Below are 15199 nucleotides of genomic sequence, written 5' to 3' on the forward strand. Positions count from 1 at the left end.
TCAAGTACTCTTTTAAAATCTTAGACCAAGGTTTCTTTTTTCCCCCTCCTAACATTGAATTTAGTAATTTACCTCAGGTACAAATTGCAGTACTATGCTAAAAGGGTCAATTAGAAGCACCCCTTGTGTTTTCTAAAGGAAACCATGATTTGTTGATGATTTAATCATACAATTATGAAGAAAGTGAAGTTAATCTTCTTACAGGATTTAAGCCTTTTGATTTCATCTGTTGTTGAGCATGGTGAGCAATAACGAGCTTCATTATGCATTGAAAAAGAAAGGCCAGCTGAGGGCACTGTGCACCACATATCTTTTCTCCTTTTGAGAGGATGTGAGTAATTCCTTCTCCTCAGAGTAAGAATCCTTCTTAAGTATTCTTTCTTTTGGGAGGTGGGTAGAAGATGACTGGAAAGAATTGTGATTTTACTAACAGCTGAAGTTGGTATGACATAAGCCTTGCTGATGGTGGCTATGCTACTCTTCTTAATCTATGTCAAAATTGAGAAGAAAGTGAATATGTACAACATAGAGGTGGAAGAGCCTACAACTTTGGTAAGGAAGGATAGAAATAGATTGGCTGAATTATCCATTCTCCCTTATGAATTAGTATTCTGCATTGTTGTGTTGAATAGAATACACTAGATATTTACTATAATGAATCTGATTTTTGTTATTAATGGATATTCTCTATGGTTAAAAAATCAATAAAAATGTCAAACTACATACTTCATCATTTTCTACAATTTACAAAATATAAACCTTTATTATTAGCTCTCTCCAAATTCTTGGAAAGATCTGAAAATAATGTCTCAGCAGAGGAATAAATAGCAAAATTCTACAACATATAAAAGCCCAGCTCAAAGTATAGAACACTAAGCAGCCTTCTGACTATAGGGCCATTAATCTGAGGAGATCTACACCTTATACATTCTGGTATCTCCCACACAATAATCTTTCCTCTCATCACCTGCACTATTTTAGAGGAAAGGTGCTGTTTATTGCAATGGGATCCCAACAATTACAGCCTGCTTTTCTATTTCTACTCAGATGGGAAGGAGGAGTAGAAATAAGCTGCAATGAGTCGAGAAACCTTTCCAAAAAGATACTATCCCACAATTATTTAGGGAAAAAAGGCAAGCAATAGAGATTGCCGCTCTTATAATAAATGTGAATCAATAGCATACATCCCCAAGAGTTTAACATTTACTTAAGTAAGCTAACCTTACACCTCAGAGGAATTGTTTGCTCATTTTAAAAAAAACATCAAAGTAGGAGTCTAGTTATTAAGTACAAGTATTTGTGTATGTCTAAATACACTTTCAGTACATATTAAAACTCAGATACACATTTACAAATTGGGTAGCTTATTACTTTGACGATCACCAAAACATGTTCTAAACCAGAGGTGTTACTGTGACTTTTTCCCCTTTGCTAAACCAGGGATGGGCGTGGCCGGTGTGTGATGCATCCAGCCTGTGGACCAGGAGTTTGACTCTGTTGTAAACTATGAAAGTCATTTAAATTGAAGTTTAGCCAAGAAACTTATTTAAAACTCCAGTAAATCAATGTGGTAGCAATACTGTTAGAGTTTTTTAAAAAAGGAAAAAAAGTAAAGAAATATTTTAAAAGCAACCAAATAAGTTTTCAAGATTGGTTAGAACTTGTCTTAGAAATCAGAGAGAGAAAGATGAAAACACTGCAGACTTATAAACATACATGTTATACTAATGTATTCTACCAGCGTTGCCTCAGCAAATTTATCTAAATGAAAACTGCTCACACAGTACCCGGCCCCATGGCATTCTATCAGTTTTATTTTACTGAAACAAAACATTTCACAAAATGTATCTCAAGTAAAATGTACTTGCTTTGGTGTTTTGTTAACTAGAATTGCTGCTAGACAGCAACAAGGCACCCCAGAGTGTTCCTGTTCTTATTAGCAAATTAATAGCATTAACATGGGGGATAATTTAACTATCCAGTCCAACTCGGAGTCAAATACACTTCTGTGCACATTTCCATTGCTCTATTTATAGATGGAGTGGGAAATTTGGACTGTTGATCCAAACAGTCATTTATCCAATGTATCTCTAATTATAAATAGATTTTACATCCCTCATTCCTGAGTTTTAACGTACTTCTAAACTGACTCTAAAGATTCATTTTGAACTCAGAGTACCTCTAAGCGAAGACCTTGTCTTTTCCTTCTCCCAAGAACAATACTCTTCACTGACCAGAGAAGTTTCCCCAATAGGATTGATAAATGTATTCCATTTGCAAGTTTGATTAATGGTTTTATAAAAACAGGGCAAGCGCATTTTAAAAAATGACCAAATGTCAAAGCAGGGTGTTTCTACAATCAATTTGGAAACTAGAGATATAATGATATGTGTGGTCACTTAGGAATAGTGATTGTATTATAATGTCTTCATATAGATAATTTACCTACATCCAACACTATCCTAACATTCTAGGAATTCATAATTTATTTCATATAAAATTAAATTTCAAATATGTATCTCCTGGCGAATCAATTACATTTTTAACTAGCAGATAGTTCTCAAAAGATTGTTTGGTGCTGAAAAATTAGAACAAAGCTACTTTTGTGAAGCTAAAGTGAACTTAGATAAAGTCAGATTAAAGTCACACTGATAGATATTTAGGAAAAAAATAAAATGTTCATTTTTTTAATAAAATGATATAAGTATACATGGGCATCTGCAGAGGAGGGCAAGTAGGGAGTCAAATGAAGATCCAAGTATGATGATGTCATCATGCAAGTGATGTGGTTTGCAAGCACATAATTGCATCGTTTGCATGAGAAATCATGTATGTTTGATGTCATTTCCAAACAGAGAATGTAGTTGGTAGTGCTTTTCCTTTAAGAAAGCCATTAAACAATTTGCAAAGTGAAGACTATGTAATAATCTTATTGGAAAACCTCTTCAGAGTAACCTTTAGAGGTCTAGGAGTAACCTCCAGTTTATTATCAATGTCTGTGACAATGATTCAGGAAGTTTCACCCAAAATATTTCCATTCTACTATCCCACTGGTGTTGCAGTTGACTACTTTACTCAGAGGTTACAAATGCCAAGGCATCTTATTTAACCAGGTCTTTTTTTTTGCTCTTATGAACATTATGCATTACATCAATTACATAATACAAACTAGCTTGTTTCCAAGTTGAACACTGAATTAAGAAATGGCAGCTTTAGAGAGAAAGAGAAATAACACAGTTTGCCTATAACTATTAAAGAACCTGAACTGGAATAAAAAAGTAATTGAGCTACAGATGAAATTGAACTGTTCAACTGTTCAACAAAAATATGGAAAATGTAGTAGAAATGTGTACATTCCCAAGAAAAACACAACAGCAGCTCTCACTACCTGAGAAGGAGACTTGGGGATACCTCCTCCAGGAGCTTCCAGAGTAGATGGCTCTGGTTCATGGTTGACGGCCTTGATTTCAGGGCTGGTAATGGGAGTCCCATCAGGTGGAGATGAAGGAGTTTTGTTTGCTTTTGTGCTGTCACTGTGAGAAAAAAAAGAGAGAGAGAGAGCACTTCTCAGTTCTCGGAATTGACATCTTGAGCAGGTTTTTTTTGTATGTCTTGGAACAGACTAAAATGCTTCTTTCACTTGCATTTTTTGGAATACCTCTACTGATATTACTTTAATTTGTAGTAAAGTGCATGTGTGCCTCATATCAAAAGAAGAAAAAAAACAATGTTAAGTTGAACCACTGCCAAAAACCTAATTCCCAAAACATAGGACATATAGCTAATTTAAGGGCTGGGCAGTACTAGCGATTGAAACTCTTAGAAATAAAAAATATTTTTTTTAAAAAAGAAAGAGACAAAAAAAGAAACTCTTAGAACCAAATTATGTGATGCCTTACATATACTTTGATTATGCATATGCATAGGTATATTTTAAGTAGTAAACAGCAACAATTGATGGACATAGGGGCATCCAGTATAATTCCAACAGAAATCCATCTCCTAATAATAATTGGGATTATGTGCCACAGGAAGCTATCAAAGAGATTTTCCCTCCCAACCAAACAAGAGAATGGAGAAGGTACTGTATGAATTGTAACATAGAGGGGGGGGAGAATTTTACTTGTGTTTTTTAAATCAACATCCCTATTTCCCTCCATGCTCTAATCCAGTGTTTCTCAACCTTGGCAGCTTTCAGCGATGCTGGCTGGGGAACTCCGAGAGTTGAAGTCCCATGTCTTAAAGTTGCCAAGGTTGAGAAACAGTGCTCTAATCTAAATTGCAATACATGCAATGCAAAAGTTTGTCTACCATATAGTTTTAACTCTTAAGCAGCTCTTGGATATTCTCTTAGATTTAAATAAGATATTTTCATTATACATTAAAAATAAGCAGACCTTAGAGCTTCATAGAAATATAGAAATTTTAGTCTCCTAAGGAATTTTCTGTGTGTGTGAACCTGCCGTGTTCTCTGTTATACAATGAGTACTTTGAAATTAAACCAGCTAGCCATGTGGTTTAGAGGGATGAGACAACTGATTTCTTATTTAAACAACACAAAGTAAAAGGTTGAAAAATGGACCTAACCCCACAAAATATGAAAACTTGCTTTACACCTTACATTTTGTCAACTAAATACTCAAATATTAGATTTAAAACAAAAATATCAAAACCCCTGATATAGAGTAGAAGTTTTTAAAACTCTCATATCATTTCTATTTCTAATTTGCATTGGGAAATAAATTATTCTAAATTCATTAGGGCTTATGCTTATGTACCGTAAATGTTCTTGGTTCTAAGAGATTCTAATTATAACCCATTCACTGCTGGAGATTCATGCGGAAGATGAAGATGTAAGTAATCAAAGATGAACTACTAAATTAGGGGTGTGTTCTGGAGGCATTACTGCTGGTTCGCTCATGTGCACGCTGGGCGTCTGCTTGATGCACACAATGCACACATGCGCAGTGCAATTAAATTTGTTCTGTGCATGCGCAGAAGCAAAAAACAAAATGGTAGCACTTATGGCACCACCCAGAGAACCGGTTGCAGCGACCCAGGCTGCCAAACCACTACCGGTTCAGCTGAATTGGTTCAAATCAGTAGGAACCCACCATTGTACCAAATCATATTAAAACCACGTCTATCTTCTTCTGTCTCTTATTGTATCTCCAAATCTTATCAAAAGACAGACAACTGGTAGAAGGAAAACAATTGAGAACTCTTTTTACACAGATTTGTATCATTTAGTCATAGCAGCCATCATGCATATTTATTCAGCAAGCTAGTTAGTATAGAAAACACTTATTACAATAGTTTGCAATAAAAAAACCATATACTCCAAATAGTGATTTCACTTTTTCTCTCTATTGTAATGCATGTCCTTTCTAGGGAGGTTTTTTTCCCTCCATGCATCATGCTCCATGATAACTCATCTCTTCAGAATAGATATCATGATTTGTGATCACATCACAAAAAAAGCTAAGAAAAAGAAGAAGTTAATTTTCCAACTGACTTTCACAAAGGAACAAGCGAAGTCATAAGGGTTCTTTACTCAGAATCTGAATGGAATAAAGAGCTCATTTTCCTCCTTCTCTTCCCTCATGAACTGATTGCAAATATGTTTAAAAGGAAACATTGATCATACCATAATAACTTGGCAATCAGCTTCAAAATTTGAATATTTTTGGAGGCCAGCCAACAGAATATGAATAAAGAACAGGAGCACTATTATAATTCACCACTTCTATTGTGGAAGGCATGAGAAAATAGGACCAAGTTGTCTGGCTACATCACAATTTCTCTGAAACAAACAACAAAAATCTATTTATCAATATATAAACTTGTCTATTATTCAAATAAATGCTGGAATTTTATCTATAGTTGCTCTAACTGCAAATCCTTCAGCACTGATATCCATTGCTGCAACATATTAAGCTCTTGCAAAGGGATTACATAAGCTTTACAAATATCAAGCAGAAATTTAAACCAAATTATGCACAAATTTCTAGTACCCTTAGTGTCCTTAAGCTAAGAGGCCTTAGTTCAAATCTAACTTGGTAGTTCTACTAGCTGTGCACAGTATGTGTAAAATATGGGCCCACTTCAGTTTGAAACATTAAATGGCAATCACACTTAGACTTACATACCACTTCACTTTACAGCCCCTTCTAAGTGGTTTACAGAATCGTCATATTGCCACCCCAACAATCTGGGTCCTCATTTTACCGACCTCGGGAGGATGGAAGGCTGAGTCAACCTTGAGTTGGTTAGGATCAAACTGCTGGCAGCCAGCAGTCAGCAGAATTAGCCTGCAATACTGCATTCTAACCACTGTGGCTCTTTAAAGGAAAAACAATGTCCTTTTTTCATATGGGAGGATCCAATATCATAATCCACTGGAGCAAACAGTATTAGGTTATCTGGTTCCCTAATTAGCATTTATCTCTTAGTTACAGAGCACACAGTATTACAGTTATCATTGAGAAATATATTAGGAAGCATAAAAACTGTCATCATAAATGCCACAGATGATCCTCCACTGAAAATGTATTGGGGGGTGGGGAATTGAATTAAAATAAACAATAAAATATTTGAATTATTCAGACACACACAAAGGCAATCTCAAACAATTCTAAGAGAAAGGGGTTTAAATCATGCAGAGGGGAAAAATCCTCTACGTTATCAAGCTATCAATGCGCTATGCTGTTAGAATGAAGCCTGGCCTTTGCTTTTGTCATCCAAATCAGACCACTTTTGCCATTCTGGTACCTGCTCATCTTTTTCCTCAGCCTGGAGAAGAGTTTAGTTTTCTTTCTGTTGAGGACGGCACACGTAAGTGATCTCCATTACAACACGGCTCAACCAATGAGAAAGAAAGGTGAAGATTCCGTGCATGAGCTAATGCAATTACTGAGAAGATATTCGCTCATAGAGGAACTAGAAGGTGGCCCAGTGGGTCATTTTAGCACAGTGGACATTTTCAATTAAAAAATATACCTATTAAGTGCTATGTCAGTGCCCAGTGAATGGAAGAGGAAGAGAAGGATAGATGTCACCACTCATCCTCAGATTACCTCAAAGCTGTACTGGAAAAGAAATGTGGATGTGGAACAGGGCTGAGAAATGTGTAATAGTTATAGCAGAGGACTATGCTTTGGCTACTGAGGTTTCCTTATCTGTCACAAGATCAGTGAACACAGTGAGCCTCAAAAGGTGTCTTTTTTTTTTAGAAAACAGAACTTCTTTAAACATTAGCAACATGGAAATCACTTTCCAATTCAAATGGAAATTGCAGCATCAATGCACTCTCTAAAACCCCATGGATTTGGTCGGTTTACATATTTTCTTAATAACTATCCAACCAGATACTAATTTGACATTAAATTATGGCACAGAATGGGTAAGGGTCTTTAAATGTATCTTGAAAAATATGTTCCCACAAATATAAATTGTTTGAACTATTGTTGTATTCAGTGGTGGGATTCAGCCAGTTTGTACCACTTCAGAAGAATCGGTTGTTAACTTTCTGAGCATTTTGGTGAATTGGTTGTTGGAAGAAATCATTAGGGCAGAGAACCGGTTGTTAAATTATTTGAATCCCACCACTGGTTGTACTTAGAATGATATTAGCTGAAAACATATTCCAAATTTTTTGGAATCCTTATGCCATCCCATAATACTTTTCTTACAATGTGTCTTTGTGTCCTTTCTACACTCTCACTGATATACAAGTTATTTTTTCCATCTCTACTTCCAAAGTACACAAATAAGTTACTCTATGAAATTCTTTTGGCTTGTAAATATAACTATTTTAATCTTGCTTTTTCTTTCCTGAAACCTTATTGTTTGCTTCAGTTCTACTATTATGCCTAAACCAATGCTATTTAGCCAGACTTCATAAAAAAAAACAAATAATTGTTTCAAGCATAGCATAACTCCCTTCAGATGAGATATCAACAGAAAGTAATCTATAGCAGTGAAATAATCACTGTATTAAAATTACATCGATCCAAGTAGAAGGAATAAACTAAACTTCATTTAAAGAAATCAAAGTATTTTTGTCATAGTCACTATGCATTAGGAAAACAAATACATATTTACTCAAAAATCAATTTACTAACTATAATATGGTTTTCTTTCAGTTTAGTGTTTAAAGGACAAATCTTCATCCTAAACGGACCACATCTATGGTAAGTTCTTCTTTCTCTACTGATTGTTACATATCTTTGGGGATTTATTATATATTTGTTCAGCCTTTCTCGCTCTTTCTTCATTCTTCATTTGTTCAGACTGAACAAATATATAATAAATCTTATTTATTACAGTTCTGTTTTATTGAGTGAAAGTGGTTTATAAAGGGTTTGCAATTTCTTTCTCTCTCTCTTTGAAAAACCTAGAGTCCCACTCATTGCCAAGAACACAGGAACTGATAGATTTTCTGATATCAATTCATTTTACAGATTCATTGTCCCTTTGTTCTATTGTGTGCGTAGGAGTAGTTTTGAAAAAAAAAAGGAAGCAAGATAGTTTCAGATTGCTTTCCAAAAGAAGTACACAATAATCCTTTTCCTAATGATGGCTTGGCACATTGCATGTCTTTAATGCAAACACAGCAAACCCCAGATTCAGAGCAGCTGGGAGTCTGAGTTCCCAAACTGCTTCATCATTCACATCTTTGGATAAAAGTCAGAAACCAAAAAGTGAGGCCTACTTTCCCCTTAACTGTATGAGCTGAGGGTTGGGGAAAATACTGTGTGTGTATGAAATATATGAAAAAAATTGGCAGATGTTATGTTCTCTTCCTATCCCTGCCTCTACTTGGAATCGACCTTAAACTGTAGTGAATACCTTCACGAAGAATTTCACAGTATTGTTAAAAAAAACCACACAAATGAATTTAATAATAAATTCATTACTAAATACTAAATGCATCAATAATAACCATACAACATGTTTGTATATGGTGGTGGGTGGGGGGGAATCAAAGAACTTTCACCAACTTTGCTTGAATTCTCTAAAGCAGTTCAAAAACATCCCTACTTTTATAGCAAAACTAAAAATGTTGTGATCCATCTTTTACAGTATTATTATTCGTGTGTATGTAAAGGTCTATTTTCCAGTTCAGATAAACACATTCATGATCACAAATGAAGGCAAATATATGTGTCCCATATAATGTTGCAGGATCCAATCTGGGTCAGTCACTGGGACCAGAGGTTTTGTCTTCCAAGCTTTCAGGCTCATGCTGGAGCCCATCTTCAGGTTCCCTAGCAGAGTGTGTGCTGCTCTGCGTGTGGTATTTATATGGTGCCTGTTGCATGCAACTGTTTAGATGCTGATTGGGGTGTGTTGATGACTGGCTTTTAAGTTGTGGGCTTTCATTTGCTTGTGCTGCCCAGCTCTCACCTCCTAAGTACTTGATAAGGTAAATCAGGACTCCTATTGATTGACAGGTGGCCTTTTTCTCAGGCTTCAATCTTCAAACCTGGCTGTTTTTGCGCCTACTCATCCAACAATCTTAGTAGTTGCAAAGTGGAACTCCTTGAACTCCTTGATTTGAGCAGTTAAATGAGGAGACTCAAACTCATTGGTAGCCTCATACTGCAATCAAGGACACACATTCAACTTTGTAACTACTAAGATTGTTGAACCAGCAGGCACAAAAACAGCCACGGAAGTGATTGAAACCTGGGAAACAGGACCCTCATCGGTGAACAGGAATGCTGATTTACCACCAGCCTTTCTAGAACTTAGAAGGTGAGGGTTGGGCAGCACAGGCAAATGACAGTCAACAACTTAAAAGCCAGTCATCAACAAACCCCAATCAGCATCTAAAAAGTTGCATAAAACAGGCACCGTATAAATACCACATACAGAACAGCACACATTCTGGCGCCCATTACTAACCCAGATTGGATCCTGCAACATTCAAGATCATCTAAATGTAGCCACTGTGTATTACTGTATGCCAGAATTGCACCGTGTTGATTTACTAATATATTCAGCCTTAGGGTCAGCATTGTGGATACATTTGTTGTGTAAATCTAATCTCTTTTTATAGAATTGTGATATAAAGGGTATCCGATATGGAGCTGAGATCCTTAAGAATATAAATCATAAGTAACAGAGTCAAGGAGCTCAAAGGGCCAGCCTTTAGCCCCAGAGCTGAGAATATGGTTTATTATTATTTATTATTATTTATATAGCACCATCAATGTGCATGGCATTTTACACAGTACAAGAGAACAAGTCCCTGCCCCGAGGAGCTTACAATCTAAAAATTGACAGAGGAAAACAACAGAGGAAGGAAGGGAAATAGAGAGAAGGATAAATGGGAAAAGAATATGTGATTAGTTCTATTAGACATACTTACGCTGATGTACACAAAGATATGGAAACCAGAATATTGTGCCAAGAACACTGTGTTATAACAGAATCAATTCTGGCAAATTATACTTTAGCCCCACTGAAATGTATTTTTCCCATCATTGTATCTCCATAAAAACATCAACTGCTAAATTTCTGAAGACCTATCTACAGATAAGTATATCATAGCTGATGCCTGAAGGGTTCACTCATAAGTAAACAGAAAATACAGGGGCTCCTACTCTTTTCCGACACTTCTTCCAGCTTTTAACAAGGAAAGAAGATTTGTTACATTCTTTACTATACATTATATATAAAGCTATACATTGGTTTATGCATACTAACCTTGGCTGAGCTTTAACAGGATAGGTGCTTGTTGCATGTTCTTTCTCTAGAGTCACAAGGACATCATTCAGGTTTTGGTTTAACTGAGACAATAAATAAACAAAAGTTCAAAATAGGAAAAGAAATTACAGGTCAGTATAACAAAGAGCCTATTAGAAATATGTCGGTATTCAGGATTCTGCTACTTATTTATATTACCTCAATGACAGAGCTAAGGACATCTTTTGAAACAGATGTCTTATGAGCAAAATCTGTGACATATGCACACACAATAATAATATGTTCAGTTCATGTTTCTTCATTTTCTCCTCCTCTGGGTCACATATTTGTACTGCTCCAAGCTCTTCCCATCCATAAACAGACTTTTTATTTCTCACTGGGACTTAATCCCATCTTCCTTTTCTCTCTTCCCATCCCATTGCCTGCTAGGTTGCTATGCAATCTTAGTCTGTCACTAAATAAGAAATCAGGCCAAACTAGTGGAAATGGCCTGCAGGAAGGAGTTCATCTAGGCTTTCAGTCCATGCCAGCCACGGCAGCAGGTCCATGGAACAATCTGACGCTAAAGAAATGCAGATTATCTTTTGGCATTACAGGAAAAATGGAAGAAACAGGATTACCCCAGAGAAACAGACTGCTCAGGGTTTTATCTCATAAATTATTGCGCTGTTGGAAGAACATATTTGATAAGTGTACTGTTAGTGTGGCCTGGTTCTAGCACTTTTACATTCAAATTGTTCCCATAAGCTATGGGAAAGCATACCCACACTGTCTCATCAATGTAAACAATGTGAAACTTCAGTTCAGCTTCACTATTAGTGGTCCACCTCTCTGTTTTCTCACTTGTTGTAAAGACTTTAAATGCCTTAGCTGAACTGTGATAGGAATATATTTTCCTATTATGGTGGTTTAGTTTTGGATGTCTGGCTATGACATCCATCCGATCATATCAGTGGATCCCATGTAAGTTGGCAATTTCACCAAGATTCACTGTACATTGCCACCCATACTATTAAATCTTCTTTGTGCCTCATAATATTTATAGAGATATACAACAGCTTAGAAATAAGAGCAAAATACAAGCTATACAATTTCCCTCCTCAGAGTTTTTGGGACCCTTTTGGGAAATCTCATTAACGCAAAAGCATGGAACCAGGCAATATCTACCTTGAAAGTTTATATACATACATACATACATACATACATACATACATACATACATACATACATACACACACACACACACACACACACACACACAAATCTGAACTCCTTGTTGGAAGGTTGGCAGAATCTTTCAACAACTTTACCACTTTCCTCTTAATATACTTTTTGTGAATTTGTATCTAGTCATTTGACACCCCTTATATATTCTCCTTTCAATATTGACATGTTCCAACCTGCTTTTTCTATTGCTTGGTACAGGATTTTAAATTCTAAGCAAAGAGGATTAAGTTGCAGGTTTATGTAAATGGATGGATATAATTTCCTTCTTTTACATTTCCTCTTTTAAACTGTGGTCTTCCTGATTCCTTGTCATGCCATGTGTACAAGGGAAGAGAAAGATCATTTATGCTACTCTGAAGGTGTAAATTGTTTATCCATGATATTAAAGTAAACTATGGCACAGTCACTAGAGAAATTCAGGACATGTTTCATTGGCAAGCAATTATTGAAAAGCAACTGAGTAGTTTCATTAGTTAAATACTGTATATATTAGTACTATATACACCATTAACCACTGAATTTAATTATTGATAAGCTTTCACACATATAAGAGCAATGGCTCCAGCCTTTCAAATCCTAATATAAATTGACAGATAGAAGTCCTACAGAAAAATAGATCTATAGAAAAATGAGAAAGTAGGGACTTATATAATGATCTTTTTTCTTCTCATATTTTTCACTAGTAGATCTTAAGGAAGCATACATAATATACCAAGGCAGTTTTAGGCACTATCCAAACTTGGAACTGTTTATATTCTACAACAGGGGTGTAAAACACGTAGGCCACAAGCTGGATCCAGTCCACAATAGGCCCAGAGTTGTCCCACGGGGCCATCCTGGAGATGGCTAGGGATCAGCCCCTGCTGCCCCAGACCTGGCCACCCAGTCAGCCACGATGACCAGGCCACTCCCACCTCGGTCACCCAAGGGCAAACAAACTCCTGATACCACCAGTGATGGGATCGAGTTTGACAAACCTGTTCTACAAGATTTCTCCTAATGCCTTCAAAAAATGCCCCAGTCTGTTTTCAGAAGAGGCACCTCAACAGTTAAAAAGACTCTAACAACTGTATCAGCATCCTTGAGCATCATAAGCTAACACAATTGCCTTCTAATAATAATAAAAAAGATAGGATGGAGAACTATGTGTGACACCAATAGGAAGAAGAATGCCTTGCAACTTTACCTTGCCCATTTCCTTATGAAAATTCTCTTCTAAGCCAGCAATACTCTGGAATGTGTTGACATAGAAACCAACACGACTAGAAAATAAAACAGTAAAGTCAATAGAGATATAGGCAGATGTTTATCCTTCAATTTTACCCCATTTGCTAATCAGCTTTCATGTCCTTGACTCCTCTCACAGGATGAAATATGTGATTTAGCAAAAGAAACAACATGGACAGAATACTTTGGTTGAGCTTCATTGGAGCAAAAACCAATCTAAATCTTGTAAATTTCTCCACTGAGACCCTCAGCTTCTTTCCAGAAATATAAGGCCAAAAAGAAGGCCAGATCTTATTTTCTTTTGACCCCTGAAAAAACAGCTAGGCCTTCTTTTTGGAGGGTTCTAATTATTGACCCACCTCATGGCAGTGGCACCAACAACTCAGCCCAGCAGGAGCCCGCTGCTGGCCCACTTCTTCTGCGGCCACTTGCGGCCACTCGCATGCATTGCCCCTGCCTCCATTTTACCTTTAGATGCCTGCCGGAAGGCATCTGAAGGCGAAACAGAAGCCAGGGCGATGAATGCAAGTGGCGGCAAGCAACCACAAAAGGCGAAGCAGGTGTTGGGGTATGTGAGGCTGGTAAGTAGGGCAACTCCACCCCCCATCTTCACCCTAGCTTATATTCTGCCTGTGTGCCTCACCCCCACCCCCTGTACCTCAGGGTGGGTGGGGTCTTAATTAGGGCTAATTTTGTGGGTGGTGCTAAATTTGATTGCATGTGCTCAAAAACGTGATAGGGCTTCTTTTCAAGGTGGGTCGTCTTTTTGGAGAAACACAGTAGGTAGAATAAAGAGCTTTTGTTTTTTGGTGCTCACCTATTCCATAGTGAAGGCAGTTCTTCCTGAAGATCAATGTTCATCTCTTCAAATACTTTCTGGGCTTTTACTAATTCTTCTTCAGCCTGTGGGGTATCAACAAACCCATATGTAACCATACATAAGAGAGTTTACATAAGTTCCATATTGGTCACTACATAGCATAGTGGAAAACATTTACTAGAATACGGGCTAGCAAACTAAGCAGGGTTGTTAATGCAGACAAATAGAGGCAGTAACAATATCCCAATTTTCCCAGGAGCCCAGTATTCTTACCTTTGAAGGTTTGACAAAGCTGATCAAGATCCCACAAGTTCATCTCTTTCCCACTGAGGACTGGGGGAGAAGATTCTGACAACTAAGCTTTGGTCACTATAAAGAAAAACTGATGTCTACTTTGTACAAAGATAAACTAATCTTGGCCTCATTAGAATGCTAGTTAAAGTCCACTTGCACCTCCAACTAATAGAAATGTTCTACATTTCCCTCTACTTCCTCAGATGGCCTCAGATGTAGGCTATCTGTTCTCAATAAAGGTGAGAAATCCAGTATATGGCTGCAGGAATGGAAATGGTTTATGTGGCTAATATGGGGAGTTACAAAAGCCATATCTACAAAGCTACCCCTTACTCTAGTCTACTTCATTTTCAGAACACATTGTCAAGAATGTTGGAAATGGTAGTCTGCATACCACTAAGAATTATTATAAATACACAGACTTCTGGAATTCTATGGAAATGCAATTATGCAGCATTCAGTTCAGACTAAAACTAATAAAAATGTTTGATACTCCCCAGAGGATTAGCACTAGCACAAAATTTTAAAGAGCCTAACAAAGTGCAAGCGGTGGGGAGTTATGTATCTATAGACTGATGAAATAGAATATTTAACCAGTAAATACACAAAAGTTTCACTTTATATCATAGATGGTCTACCATAATATGGGTAAGTAGTGAAGCTGGATTCTTACCAATTCAGTAGCAAGAAGAAAAAAGAAATTGCTTACATGCCAGTCAATGGCAGGAATGCTACGAGGTCCCTAATGAGTATATATAGGCCTCTGTCCTTGAAAAGAAATTCTAACAAGGTTTTAATCATTATTATAAGGTGCTAATATGAGCAACACAAGTCAGATTTTTTGTTTAAAGGAGAAATATATTTTCTTAGTAAAGATATATGCTAAGATATATTTTATAATATTAGCCTGGTGCCTGA

General features: G+C 36.7%; 1 protein-coding gene across 13 annotated transcripts in view; it reads right to left on the reverse strand.

The window, feature by feature from the left end:
- BIN1 (bridging integrator 1) overlaps positions 1-15199 on the reverse strand; it is a 133095-nt gene that overhangs the window by 24380 nt on the left and 93516 nt on the right. For 6 of the 13 annotated variants that reach the window (XM_087712228.1, XM_087712284.1, XM_087712277.1 and 3 more), the window contains exons 8-12: positions 13985-14070; positions 13127-13202; positions 10714-10796; positions 6772-6843; positions 3389-3533 (exon numbers count right to left, since the gene is read on the reverse strand). In XM_087712228.1, coding sequence (XP_087568354.1) covers positions 3389-3533; positions 6772-6843; positions 10714-10796; positions 13127-13202; positions 13985-14070 — 462 coding nt within the window. The remainder of the gene's footprint in view (positions 1-3388; positions 3534-6771; positions 6844-10713; positions 10797-13126; positions 13203-13984; positions 14071-15199) is intronic. The other 7 variants (XM_087712223.1, XM_087712246.1, XM_087712300.1 and 4 more) reach the window with 2 other exon arrangements.

Source organism: Thamnophis sirtalis, unplaced genomic scaffold (genome assembly GCF_051295495.1).
Source record: "Thamnophis sirtalis isolate CommonGarterSnake01/CBP01778 unplaced genomic scaffold, rThaSir2_p1.2 scaffold_1, whole genome shotgun sequence".
NCBI classification, from domain to species: Eukaryota; Metazoa; Chordata; class Lepidosauria; order Squamata; family Natricidae; genus Thamnophis; species Thamnophis sirtalis.